This window comes from Solanum verrucosum, unplaced genomic scaffold, assembly GCF_900185275.1.
Source record: "Solanum verrucosum unplaced genomic scaffold, falcon-dt-bn FXZP01000297.1, whole genome shotgun sequence".
Taxonomy (NCBI): Eukaryota; Viridiplantae; Streptophyta; class Magnoliopsida; order Solanales; family Solanaceae; genus Solanum; species Solanum verrucosum.
This window is the reverse complement of record NW_026020215.1, coordinates 108,271-122,673: the sequence shown is the minus strand read 5'-3', so window position 1 is coordinate 122,673 and position 14,403 is coordinate 108,271. Positions and strand designations below refer to the sequence as shown.

Here is a 14,403-nt window from a genome sequence, read left to right as displayed (position 1 = left end):
AGCTGTCCGGTGAACAATATTGCCTCAAATTATTTGATTATGCACCACCATGCATCAATTGACCAGTGGCTTTAGAGATTGTCACGTTGAAATGAAATAACAACATCACTTTGGTTTCTTCACTTTGCGCTACAATTCATATATATTGAAATATTAATAGAAGGAAAAATGTGGGCAAATTTTGTCATTCTATCGACAATCACCCAAATAGAATCATGTTAAATGCGAGACCTTGGTAAACCTGTGATGAAGTCCATATTAATCATCTCCCACTTCCATTTCGGAAGTTCTATATTCTGAGCCAAACCACCAGGCCTTTGATGCTCTACTTTAACTTGTTGGCAATTTGGACACTTAGCAACAAATTATGCAATGCCCTTTTTCATACTATTCCACCAATACGCCTCATTCAAATCATGATACATCTTTGTGGAAATTGGATGAATTGAATATCTGGAGCTATGAGCTTCCTCCATGATCCTCTCTTGGAGTCCATCCACCATTGGTACACACAATCTACCTTGATATCTCAGTACGTCATTTCCCCCTTGTTCAAAAGCTAATGCTTTTTGCTTATGAACATTTGCCTTCAATTCAAGCAAAATAGGGTCTTGGTCTTGCTTGCCTTTTACTTCTAACATTAATGATGATTCAGCCCCATTCATCACCACTACTCCTCCTTCTGTGGAATCCATAAGTCTGACTCCCAGGCGTGCAAGTCTATGCACATCTTTTGCTAGCTCTCTCCTTTCTTCTTCAACATGTGCGGTACTACCCATAGACAACCTGCTTAAGCAATCAGCAACAACATTAGCCTTACTGGGGTGGTAAAGAATACTCATGTCATAATCCTTGAGTAATTCTAACCACCTTCTCTGTCTAAGGTTGAGTTCTTTTTTAGTAAACACATACTGAAGGCTCTTGTGATTAGTGAACACATCCACATGAACACCATAAAGATAATGTCGCCATATTTTCAAAGCAAATACTACAACAACCAATTCTAAGTCATGGGTTGGGTAGTTATTCTCATGAACTTTCAAATGTTTGGAGGCATAAGCTATAACTTTCCCATTCTGCATTAACACACAACCCAAACCAACTCTAGATGCATCACAATACACCACAAAACCTTGCGTACCTTCTGGTAAGGTCAAATTCATTTTAGATTCCAATACCCAGCATATGTACTCAAGAACCTAACTAAAAAAAAACTCTAAAACTCACTGTAAAGATCTCTGAAACTCCTCAATTCATCCCAATTCAAGAACAACATTCAAATTCAAGAATACATGTCAAGAACATCAACTTTCAAACTCTTTTAGTACGAATTTCGTTGAACTAAACATGTTTGGTGCGTGGGTGAATGAACCCAGCTCTATGAGAGACTCATATACCTTGTAAGATTAATTCCTTGGCGAAATCCACCACTAAATCACACGATCTTATCAAAATCTGAGCTTTTCTTCTCCTTTCTCCTCTTTTCTCTTTTCTCCAAGCCCTAGCGTATATTTCCAATTGACTAAACTAATCTCATTCTGATTTGACCCTTAATTAATTCACTAAAACGAATTAAATTAATTGGGCAAGGAAAAGACTAATCTACCCTTCAAAAAAATTCCGGATTAGACTTTCCTTAATCGCACAGCCCAACTTCCAAAGGGCATAACTCACTCATACGAACTCGGAATCACGCAAACTCAACGGTGTTGGAAACATAATTCCAACCATATCTGGAAGTACACCTAATTCACGCTGAGCTAGGAGTTATAGCCGTTTGAAGTTGACCAAAACTCAACTTTTCTTAACTTAAACAAATTTCCAGATTTTCATTATTTTCAAAAATGACTATTTCCAATTCTAAGCTTCTTCCTAGCTATTTCAAATTGCGAGATGTTACAAATACATCCTCAAATAAGTCGATCCACTAAGCTATGCTTAAAATACAATAAGGAATCATCTAAATGGTATGATCCTTTTCACCCACGTTGGCATATATGGTTTATGAGGACTTTGAGTTGTCTAAACTCGTTCCCATATCGGTTCTCAATACTACTCCCAATAATATAACTCATGCTCATATGTTTAAAAACATTTCCTCATCCAAAAACTTTGAGATTATTACTCAAAAGATTCTCTTAAAAGAGATAGTGCTCAAAAACACCGCATAACTTATTTGGAAATCAAAGTTTCCTCTCATTTTAAATGTAACACATTTACTCTTGGGAATACATCGTTCCCATATATTCATTTTGAAAAATGAAACTCAACTCTACTCATCCTCATACTCAAGTCTTAAAACAACTTTTAAAAGTTTGTAAAAGACTTCTCAAAATGACTCAAAAATTCTCTCAAACTTGACTCTTAATCTTTTCTTGAATTTGAAATGTGAATTCAAGTTTTATGATTAATGATATATATAAGAACTTTCAATGATTAACGAAGGTTTAAATAGCTAGGATTAAGAAAGGAATGAAAGCCCGACTTAAAGGAACAAGTGCGGAACTAGACCGAAGAAGAAAAGTGGCATGGCGCTTTGTGGCACAGGGGTGGCGCACTGCACCAGGCCTACCCTGACTGGGGCTAGTTTCTGATGCATTTCCAGCACTCCACGCTAGCCTTGCTGGCGCATCGAGGGCGCAACACCCCAACCCATTTCCTGAACGTTCCGACAAATTTTCTTCTTGATTTCTGGCCCTAATACGCCTAGAATCAATTGATTTATCTCAAACTCTCTTAGATTTGAATACCCAACATAAGTAAATGAAAATCTACTAAAAACCGAACTCATCAAATCTTATTATTAACGATTCAAGAACGAAACTTCAAGAAACTCATCAAAAACCTCAATACATGGATTGTCATGGACGAAACTAACTCAAGAAACTCATGATTGGCGTGATGGTGAATGAACACATCACTATGAAAGCTTACATACCTCGTAAGGATCAAATCCTTGGCAAAATTCCTCGAAGATCGCAAGAACCTTCAACGAACGTTTGAACTTCTCCTTTCTTTCTCCTTTTGAACTTCTATCTAAAACCCTAAGCGTGTTTAGGAATTGTGAAAACTGATATATGCCCGTTTAGACCCCTAAAATATTACTAAAAATGAGTTAGGCTAGTGGGGGTAAGGAAAAGACCAAATACCCCTCCTTAAAATGGATGAATTTCCTTAATCAGACAGGCTGAACTCAAATGGGTATATCTACCTCATCCAAACTCGAAATTTAGAAAACTTGGTAGCGTCAGAAAGACGACTCGGAGATCTTTTATTTGGCATCTCATGGGCCACTTAACTCATCAAGTGATGAAAGTTATGGTCGTTTGAAATTGACCCAAAACTCACGTCTAACTTGTACAAATCTCAAATTCGCTCTTTCCAATTTAATTCTTTCTAAAATTAGCTCTTTCTAAGACAGGGGTGTTACAATTATACTCGGGCTCACTTTGAAATTTCAAAATCAATGTAAGGAAAAATGATTGCACAAAGGCTTTAAATAAAATATCATTAACTAGAGTTCATGTGAAATAAAAGCATGAACAACAACCCAATAAAATATCAAAATCTCATAAATAAGAACTCAGAATAAAGAACTCAATTCATATCTCGAATTTCGTGGAGATTGTAGAAACCATTGGACTGAACTCTTACTGACTGAATTTAGATGTAGGGCGTGAGGACAAACTAGTCCAACACTATGAATAGCCATACATACCCGATTATGAAGCTTTTAGACTGGAAACTTTGGTGGAAACTTGATTTATCTTGAGCTTGAGGAAGAACATTAGATTTCTTAGAGGAAATCTTTGTGCTTGGAATCTTGGGGCTTGATCTTGAGAGAAGAAACTCTTTTATGAAGTTCTTAGAGCGGAAGAACTTGGGAAAACCTTGGATGGAAAGTTTCTCTTTATATCTTGAATTTTTGATGTGGAAGCTTTGGGTTCTTGATTGAGAAGAGGAACTCTAGGTGAGTTTTGAGAGAAAATTGGAGACTGAAATGTTTAGATTGATGATTAGGGATGACAACAGGGTGGGGCGAATGCAGGGTGAGGTGTGTTTAAGGCTATGCGGGGCGGGGGCGGGTTTAAGGTTGTGCTGGGTGGAGGGATGCGGGGCAGGTTGAAGTGAGTTTTTTTAAAACTAATGCAGGGAGGAGCGGGTTGCGGGTATATGTAATTGTATGTGCGTCCAAACTTAATTTTAACTTTTTACATGTTATAAGATGAAATAGCATTATTTTTTTTAAAGATAATTTCTTTAAAGCTACTAAAATATTCAAGAAAGTAAATCAAAATGGTTCAATAAAAAATAATACAATTTTTTACATGTTTCCCAATTGACCTCTAAAAAAATTTTGTTAAGTCATTATCTATTAAATTAATATAACTTAATGAAAATAAATTTATTTGTATAAATTTTATTTTTAGTATCAAATTTAACTAGAAGAAGAAAATATTAAAAAATTTATGCGGGACGGTGTCTATGCAGGCGGGTTGAAAATGAAAAAAAGATTGTTATGCGGGGCAGGGCAGAGTGGATTAAAGATTTTACTGGTTAAGCTCACACCACCCCGCACCGCCCATTGTCATCCCCGTTGATGATTATGAGAGGAAAATTAGTTAGTTGAATGATATACTTAATTAAAACACAACGACTTAGAATAGGGCTAAAAAGCTTGGAAAAGAACCAAATAACCCTGGAACATGAGCAAAAAAAATTTGGATGAAAATCGCTCTACTTTCCGTGGAATATTCTACCATCCGTATAGTACCATTCGTAGCATATCGACTGCCTAATGACGCTTCACTAAAATGTGCATAAACTTTTACTCCAAACTTGAAATGAGGTAAACTTGGTGGCATTGGAAAGAGAACTCATAAGCCTTTAATTTGGTAGGTCATGAGCCACCTAATTCATTATGTGCTGAGAGATATGATCATTTAAACGGTAAGAAAACTTTCAACTCAACTTTGTGCTAGGGAATTCTTGTGACCTTAATTCATATCCAAGTTCATTTCCACGCTAAAGAATTGACCTCAACACCTAAGAACAATTTAAAAATCACCGGATACAACCTTATATGCAAATGAAGAGTGATTCAAATCTTATCTTAGAAATTTTTGGAATGTTACAATCTTGCACTAAACATGTGTGAGATATTTTTTATCGGGAAAGAGTCATAAATATTTCTCACCTATGAAGAAATATTAATAAATATTCCTCACCTATGGAGAAATATTAATAAATATTCTCCTTTAAAAATATCCCAACCTATTCTTTTGGATCAAGAATACCCCTACTCATTGGAAATGGCTAAAAGGTACTCTCCTTCCATATTTTGGTCTAAAAATACCTTCAAACTTTGTTTTTGGTTTAACAATACACCTCATTCCACCTTTTAGTCTAAGAATAACATCAACCCAAATTTAATTGAATTGAATTCTTTTTACTAATTTGTTAGTTCTTTTGTTATTTATAAAAAGTAATTTTTTATTTATTCAAATTCTTAATATTAGTTCATCCCAAAATATTAAAATATTTAAGTCTAACTATATTTGAAATGAAAAATAAATTCTTTATATTTATCAATTTATTTTAGTAAAGAGAGTAAAGAAAAAAAAGAGAAAATTTGGCTAATTAATATATTCATAGGCTTGACGATTTATCCTCAACACTAAAAAAAAAAAAACTATTTATTGATTAAAAAGTAGAAGGTTATATAATAATATGTCTATTTACTAATATCTTTAATCGAATAAAAATTACATTGGATATCCTTTTTGCCAACACATCGATTAGTTCATTGCCTAATCATAAGGGTAGCCAACTTTCTAGAATTAGCACTAAATAAAAAGTGACATAAAAACTCTAGATTTTTCTAACATAATAACCGTTAATGATACTCCGAGGACATTTATTGCATCACATATTGATCTCTTATTATGTTTGCTTATGATAATGCTTATGATACGTCCTTATATATAAAGCTGGATATGAGAGCGTTGATGTGGCATTCCTCTTAGCCCAGCATTTGTATTTATATTTTGTCTTTTTTTTTTTTACCTTTTTCTCTTATTATCATCTTAATATATTGATTAAATTAAATAAATACCCTCTATTGATCATTTCCCTTTAAATTCTTCCATTAATTTCTTTATTATTTTATGTATATGTACGTTACAGTATACCGCAAATGAAGAGGCAATAATTCATGAAACTCATTTTATGGTTGCAAATATTTAATTCTGCCCCTAAATTTCATCCATTAGTTTAGTTATTATTACAATTTACATGGATGAATGTCATATTTAGTCCTATCGAAAAGGCAAAAGACCCAAGAAGCTGTTGTTATTCCTGAAAATAAGTAGTAGTACATTTTCTTATCTTATTCCTTCTCTAATGAAATTGTTTGCTTAATTTTTTTTATCTATTGTCACACACACACACACACACACACACACACACACACACATATATATATATATATATATATATATATATATATATATAATAAAGCTAGATATAAACAAGGTGATGTGGCACCTCTCAATGGCCTAGAAACCTATTTATCTTTTTTCTCCTTTTTTGAGTTTTTTCATTCATTTTTTTCCATTAATCAATTTATTAAATAAGTAAAAAATTTAGTCATATTCATTATATATAATTATATCATATGAAAGTTACAAAAAAACCTCCATCTATTTGAATTCTCTAATTAAATAACATGTCTCCTCAACTTCCTTCTACTTAACTTTTTATGATTTAAATAATCTATAAATAACAATCCTCTATGGTGTTGTTGCATGTTCATTTCTATATTCTCCAACTTCATATTGTTAGTTTTTTTTTTTCAACTTTTATGAAGATTATAGATATATTTTTAAGAATTTCTTCTTGTGTTACAATAGCCAAACAAAAATTAATTAAGATGAAGAAGAAAGTTTGAAGGCGGTGTAAGATTCGTCAAATTAAAGGAGATGATCAAAAAATAATTTGCTTCAAGTCATCAAAATGAAGAAGAAAGTTTAATGGTGGTGGGAGATTATCAAGAGTTGGCCAGATTAAAATTTAAAAAAGTAGAAGTTTCAATAATATACAAATATATAGATGTACTTATTGTTGCTTACATAATTTTTCAATTAATTATTTATCCATCAAGATGTGTACCCTTCACGAACAAGATTATATTACAAAACACATTTTTTGTATCAAGGGCAACATGATCTTCAACTGATTATTTTGTTGCTTAAATAATTTTTTTTGATATTTTCATTATATAAATTTTTGTCTTTCGCATATACACTTAATATGACATAATTTCCCGATCAAGATTCCATCATCTTTTGTTTAGCTTTATCCGCTTCTTTTCATTCTAATTTAGATGATATAACACATTTCTTTCTTTTGTGGAATTCGAATTGACTAAAAAGGAGATGAGATCCCCTCCATTAAATTTTTGTTTCGTATTTGTTAACACTTTGTGTAAAATTAGCCTTTATATATGATTGCTGGATTCAATTTTCACAAAACATTTAATTCTTCTAATTTAATGAAATTTTTCAGAATGAACCAAGTTTGTTCTGCAAATATCCAATTACAATGAACATATTTTCTTAAGTTAAGAAATACTAAAAGTATAAAAATAATTATACATAGAGAAAATTGATATTTGTTTAAGTTATTATGAAACTAAAAAAATGATTTTACTCTCTTCATTAATTAATTTGTTTGATAATTAAAAAAAATTATAAAATTTATTACATATAATTACAACTCATAAATTACAAAAACCTCCATTTATTCACATTTACTACGTAAATGACATATCTCCTCAACTCATTTCTATGATTCTCTTCATTACCTCTACATTTAGTTTTTCCAAAATATAATGGCTTTAAATTTTAGTCTATCATTTGCACATCAGCTATTCAAGGTTTACATGTAGAACATTTTCATGGATGCATATGTTTTTTCTTTATTTGTGGTTGTAAGCTTTTGGTAACAAGACATACTCTAACTTTGATCTATCTCGTGACTTACAAAAATCTTTATCTATGTATATTTTTTACTAAAATAACATGTCTCCTAAATTCCTTTTTACCTAATTTTTTCTCTCTTTTTAAGACTTCTTATCATTTTTCTTTCATTTACATCATATAATAAAATTACTCAAAATTAAGTCATTTATCTATTACATAAATGAGCGTTCTAAATAACTTTAAAAATAAATGATTTATTTTCCTGATGACGCCATGCACATATTTTGTATTCAAAAAGTCATTTCTTTTATAATTATTTAACATTGTAAATGAGGTGGGGGGGGGGGGGGGGGGGAATGGAAGAATTGTTCAACATATCTCTTAAACTTTGCACAATTCACTTATTTTGAACTATAAAAAAGGCTCAACAATTCACTTATTTTAAAATAGAGGGAGGATATATTATTTATTAAAACTCAAGATTTTTAAAGTTTGTACTAAAATAATGAAATATAATTTTCTATTTTCTAACTTTTTAGTAATTAAATAAAACGACCACAACGAAACATACAAAATCCACACTAAAATGAAATGAAGTACTATTTTAGTGAAATATATTGAGATATAAATATAAACTTTTTTTTATTCGTGTGAAGACGAAAAAAAATTATAAATAATTTTAATATGATATAAAAACAGACACTAGCAAAAACTCTTATATACTAAGAGTCCTATTTATTCTTTTTCTCTTTTTTTATTGTCATAATTTAAAATTTGATTTTCTCTAAATAATTAAATATTAGTGAGTTTTGTAACTCCTCAAGAGTATTTTGATAATTAAAACAAATAAAAATAACGATATAATTTTGTTTCGAGTTGTTTGTTGAAACATTAATATTAATTGCTTTTCAATTTTATCATTACAATTTTATATATTTATCTTTCATTTGATTAGAAAATAGTTAGTTGTTCTTTCCTTTGTATTACTATTGACATGCTTTTTTGTTAATTTTCATATTTTAACTTGCACAATTTTTTTTAAAAAAATAAAAGACTTTTTTAAAAAGATTACATACAGTCGTACATAACAAGTATTTAAATAAGTATTTAACAAGTATTTAAATATTGAGAAATGATATTATAAAAAGTCTAAGTTCAGTAGTTCCTCATTCAATTAAGCATCCCTTCTTTTAAAAAATGAGGAGGGCAGATTATTTATGTTTTATTTGATGATCAACGGCAAATAGAAAATTAAGCAGAAAATTAAGTTAGTATTTTTTTTTTCAAAATAAAAAACATGTTCTTTTCACCCCAACAAAATAATAAGAAAATTGTATCTTAAAAATTGAAACAATTATAATAAACATTTTAAAATTTTGACCTAAGTATTGATCATATTTCTTCTTTTTTAGTATGTGCTAATTTATAAGAAATTTTTGTCTTAAAAATAGTTGTTATGATCGCGCGAACATGTTAACTAGTTTATAATAATAAAGAAATAGAAAAAATGATAAATATTAGTGAATTAATTAGAATATAAGTTGTATTGAAATCTGACAATGTTATATGTTGTCCGTACAATGACTCAATCCTTTGCCTTGAGGTTCAAGAAAAAAAATATGACAACCGATCTAGTAATGTTCTTTACAGAATTATCTTCAATAAAGATTTTGAGCACAAACCGTTTAAAGGGGAAAAAAATCATTTAGTTCAAATAACAAAATTCCAAATTTTCATATAGTAAAAGTTTAAACGATATTAAAATTACAAATAATAGATATATAAATCAATATAGATAACAAAAATGTTTTTATTTAAGATTTGAATCAATAAATAGTTGGCTTGTGGTTAAGACGGCTCTAGTGTTAGGTGAAAGATTGACTTATCTACCGACAGGTTAGGATAGGTGTTATAATGACCTTGAGTTTTGGAGCATGCATGACACGTGAATTGAGGGTACTAATAAAATCCAAGCATGTTGGTTGAATTGTCAAAGATCAGCGATACAATTGTCTTTTGACAAAAATATATATAGTACGGAGATCATCTTTGTGTAATTTAATCATAATTACTAAAAAAAGGAGAAAAAAAAAAAACTTTCTTAATTTATAAACATTAACGTCTTACCATCAAATACAAGAAAACAATGACTTATCCCAAAATTTGGTGATAAACTTCATAATCCTTTTAGAATGAAAATAGTAAACACACAATATAGGCTACGAATATCACATTTTTTTTGTTCAAAGAGTTTGGTAGAGTTCCACAGCCAATCTGGGAGAAAGAAGTGGTTGAAGAGGCTTGACTTTAGGCAAGGCAATGCCTAAGCCCTCAGTTAGATCTACTGGTTCGTCCTTTGGCATTGAAATATTGAATCCATGAAGTAATTTTGCTAGCGTAAGATGCACTACTTGGGTTGCAAACGTCAAACCAGGGCACATTCTTCTTCCAGAGCTAAAAGGAATATACTCAAAATGTTGTCCTCTAAAATTAATATTTGTATGTTGGTTCAAAAACCACCTCTCTGGTTTAAACTCATTCGGATCTTCCCAGATTCTCGAGTCTCGTTGAAGCTTCCATAGATTAACAATCAAGCGAGTGCCTTTTTTAATATGATACTTACCGATGTAACAATCTTCGATGGCCTCTCGAGGCCCTGCCAAAGGACCAGGTGGGTAGAGACGTAAGGTTTCTTTTACTATAGCTTGCAAATAGGGAAGCTTTTTGATGTCTGACTCTTCAACCCATTTATTTCTTCCTATTTGCTCATCTAGCTCATTCTGGGCTAGTTTCAATGAGTCAATGTTATTCATTAGCAAAGATAATGCCCATATTAATGTCTCTGCAGTGCTCTCTGATGCTGTCATGATAAGTATCTGCAAGATAAAATGAGAGAATATTTCATCTTTCTCATAATTTCACGATATTTTTTAGTAGTCATTTTATCATTGTTCCTTCAAGTTACATGTGATTTTAAACTAATAGTTATTCGTTCAATTTAAAGAAGGTACTATTAAACTGATAGTCATTTTTCCCAAGTTCTTGCTTGGATGTGAGACACATGGTATAGATAAAAAATAATGGCTAAGATTTAATTGATTAAAATATGATTTAGATAATTAATACTTCATAAGAAAAATATATAATATCATAATTATAAGTCATAACAATATAATATCTTGTCCATAAATATATTATAAAAACTTTTCTCTTTTCTAAATTTTTTTTCCTACGAGTATTTATCTTCTGTTTTTTTAAAAAAAAATTAAGTCTTAGATAGCAACTTTGAACTTTCTCTTTAAAATTAGTTTACATATAATTAATAACAAAAACAATCTCAATGAAAAAAAAATAGAAAAAGAGAAATTATTTTATAATATATTTATGGACAAAAACAGAAGATAATACTAGTAAGAGTTTTTAAAAAAAATGAAAATCAAAGAATAATAGTAAGAAAAAGATTAGAAAAAAAGAGAATTTTTTTAATAATATATTTATGGACAAAATAATATATTGTTATGATTATAGTATTGTCATTTTCCTTATGAAATATTAATTATCTAAATCATAATTAAAATCTTATTTAAATTCAATTAAATTTTAATCATTAATTCTTACATATGCCATGTGTCTCACATCCAAGGAAGAACTCGAAGAAAATGAAAAAAAGAAAAATGAAGAAGAGTCGGATCCCTATCAAGTATAGACAGTGAAAATGAAAGCCTTCTTGAGTTGTCTTTTTGCATCTCTTTCCACAATAAATTACTTTGGTAGGCAAGCCATGTGATTAAGCAGACTTATGTTTTTTCATACAACCTGCTATATCTACTTCTATTTATTTTATAAAATTCCCAAATATAATCCTATATTTTATGAATATGACATATCTTCAATTTTTAGAAAAAATGACAGATAAAAAGCTAAAAGGAAAATGTAAATTCTCTAACTATTACTCCTCTCTTTGTTTCAATTTATCACTTATTTTTTTAGTCAGTTTAAAAAAGAATGATACAGAATAATTTAACTTTAAAATATATATTTTACTCTTAATGAAATGATTTATAGCCACACAAATTTCTATCATTCATTTTAGATCACAAGTTTTAAATATTTTTTTTTAAACTCCATATCGAATCAAACTACCTCACATAAAATGAGACATAGATAATTAAAATCACGGTTCAAACTAATAATTGCACGAATTTACTATTAGGGTGTGTTTGGTATGAAGGAAAATGTTTTCCGTGGAAAATATTTTCCTAGAAAATGTTTTCTTGGAAAACAAGTTAATTTTTGACTTATTTTCTCATGTTTGGTTGGTGAGTAGAAAATATTTTCCGAAAAAGATTTTTAGTGTTTGATTTATGAATGAAAAATGTTTTTGAAAAAATTTCTTTTATTTTTACTAGAGTAGAAAATAATTGTTGAAATTGAAAATATTTTTTAAAAACAAACTTAATTTTTTTTGGGGGGTGGGGAGTGGGGGTGGGGGGGTCGAGGGTAGGGGTGAAAAATTGAAAATTTGAAGTTAAAAATATTTTTCAAAAACAAACTTAAAATTTTTTTTGGGGGTGGGGGGACTGGTAGGGGGTGGGTTGGGGGGGGCTGGTAGGGCGTGGGTGGGGGGGTCGAGGGTAGGGGTGAAAAATTGAAATTTTAAAGTTAAAAATATTTTTTAAAAATAAACTTAATTTTTTTTTGGGGGTGTGGAGGGCTGGTAGGGGTTGGGTGGGTGGGGGGTCGAGGGTAGGGGTGAAAAAATGAAATTTTGAAGTCGAAAATATTTTTTAAAAACAAACTTAAAATTTTTTTTGGGGAGTGGGGGGGCTGGTAGGGGGTGGGTAGGGGGGTCGAGGGTAAGGATGAAAAAATGAAATAATATTTTTTTAAAACAAACTTAAATTTTTTTCTTTTTGAAGGAGGTGGGATAGGGGGCTGGTGGGGTGAGGGTAGGAGGTGGGGGTGTAAAAAAATAAAAAATTGAAATTAGAAATATCTTTTTAAAACAACTTTTAATATTATTTTGGGAGGGGTGGTAGTAGGGGGTGGGGGTAGGGGTGAGGGTGGGGTAAAAATATTGAATTTAAAAACAAACTTTAAATTTTTTTTTTTTTTTTTGGGGGTTGATTTGAGGGTAGGGACCAAATAAATTGATTTTTTTCAACAATTTTTTTTTAATTGGAAGTTGGAAGAGAGTTTTGGAAAATGCTTTCCTTAAGTTTTGAAGGGAAGTCATTTTCCTTAAATTTGAGGAAAATGAGTTGATTTGAAAAATATTTTCCAAAATATTTAACCCAACCAAACATGAGAAAATTAGAAAACATTTTCCGAAAAATATTTTCCTTCATACCAAACACACCCTTATTGTTGTACAATTTCAGTTTTCTGTGCTTTTGGTTAATTATGTGAAAAGTGATTAAATAAAATTAAACAAAATGGATTGAGATTTTGTTTATAAATCATAAATAAAATCATTTTTCTTTAAAAAAAATTGCTAGCTACTTCCTACATGCCTAACTCTTAATGACAAAGTTGTTTATTTTGTTTCTTCCTTTTATTATGGCAGCGTGTTTCATGTCATTAAGGGGATTTGGTAGGTGTATAAAAATAATGCTAAATATAATATTTGTAGTAATTATGTTTGCATTAATTATGAAAAGATTATTTTTTATATATTGTTTGGTTTGATATATTAAAAATTGCATGAAAAAATTTCAAAATAGCTATATTATATAGATGCCCTTTATAAATTTGGTAAAAAAAAATATAACAAAAGGGCAATAGGGGCAATTGAGTCTTTCACTATACTAATGCATGCATTAAAACCCTTTGCATTTACTAATATCATAGATTTTCATGTTTTAGTAATTATACACCTCAATATGCAATAGAGTTAATTAGTTATACATACATAGACTGAAAAAGTGTACCAAACAAGATACTAACAATACACAAAGTTATATGCATTTTTTTTTTCTAATACACTCAATCAAACTATCCAAAATGAACTCGAACACATGGAATTTATTGCATTTAAGTAATGTACTAATACATTAAATACTATTCCATGAAATCATAAGTTTGATTCTTCAATATCTAACATTTTAAATAGTACTCCATTCATTTAGTTAAATGTTATTAAGGACCTCTTTTATATAGTCAATCCTTTTAATTAAGCGGGCCAGATCAATAATTGAATTGGATTTAGGGTGGGTTGCATCCTAAATAAATCTAAGTAATGACTTTAATTTTTGAAATAAATAAAAAAAAACTAAAAATTTATAATAACCAACACGCTATTGAATAAGTAGAAGAAATTGCATTTTCGGCTAAAACTGATGATTATGAAAGTTAACTAAATAAAGTTGAATAATTACTTTGTTGCTAATTATTTGTCCACTTTTCGTGTTTTAATTGTTTC

At 30.1% G+C, this 14,403-nt stretch overlaps 2 protein-coding genes across 2 annotated transcripts in view; both read right to left on the bottom strand.

The window, feature by feature from the left end:
- LOC125830644 (uncharacterized) overlaps window positions 1-14,403 on the bottom strand; it is a 141,313-nt gene that overhangs the window by 92,851 nt on the left and 34,059 nt on the right. The window lies entirely within an intron of this gene.
- LOC125830633 (xanthotoxin 5-hydroxylase CYP82C4-like) overlaps window positions 1-14,403 on the bottom strand; it is a 226,560-nt gene that overhangs the window by 210,724 nt on the left and 1,433 nt on the right. The window contains exon 2 of the mRNA XM_049509807.1: window positions 10,215-10,858. Within this exon, the coding sequence (XP_049365764.1) occupies window positions 10,226-10,858 (633 nt within the window). The 3' untranslated portion in view covers window positions 10,215-10,225. The remainder of the gene's footprint in view (window positions 1-10,214; window positions 10,859-14,403) is intronic.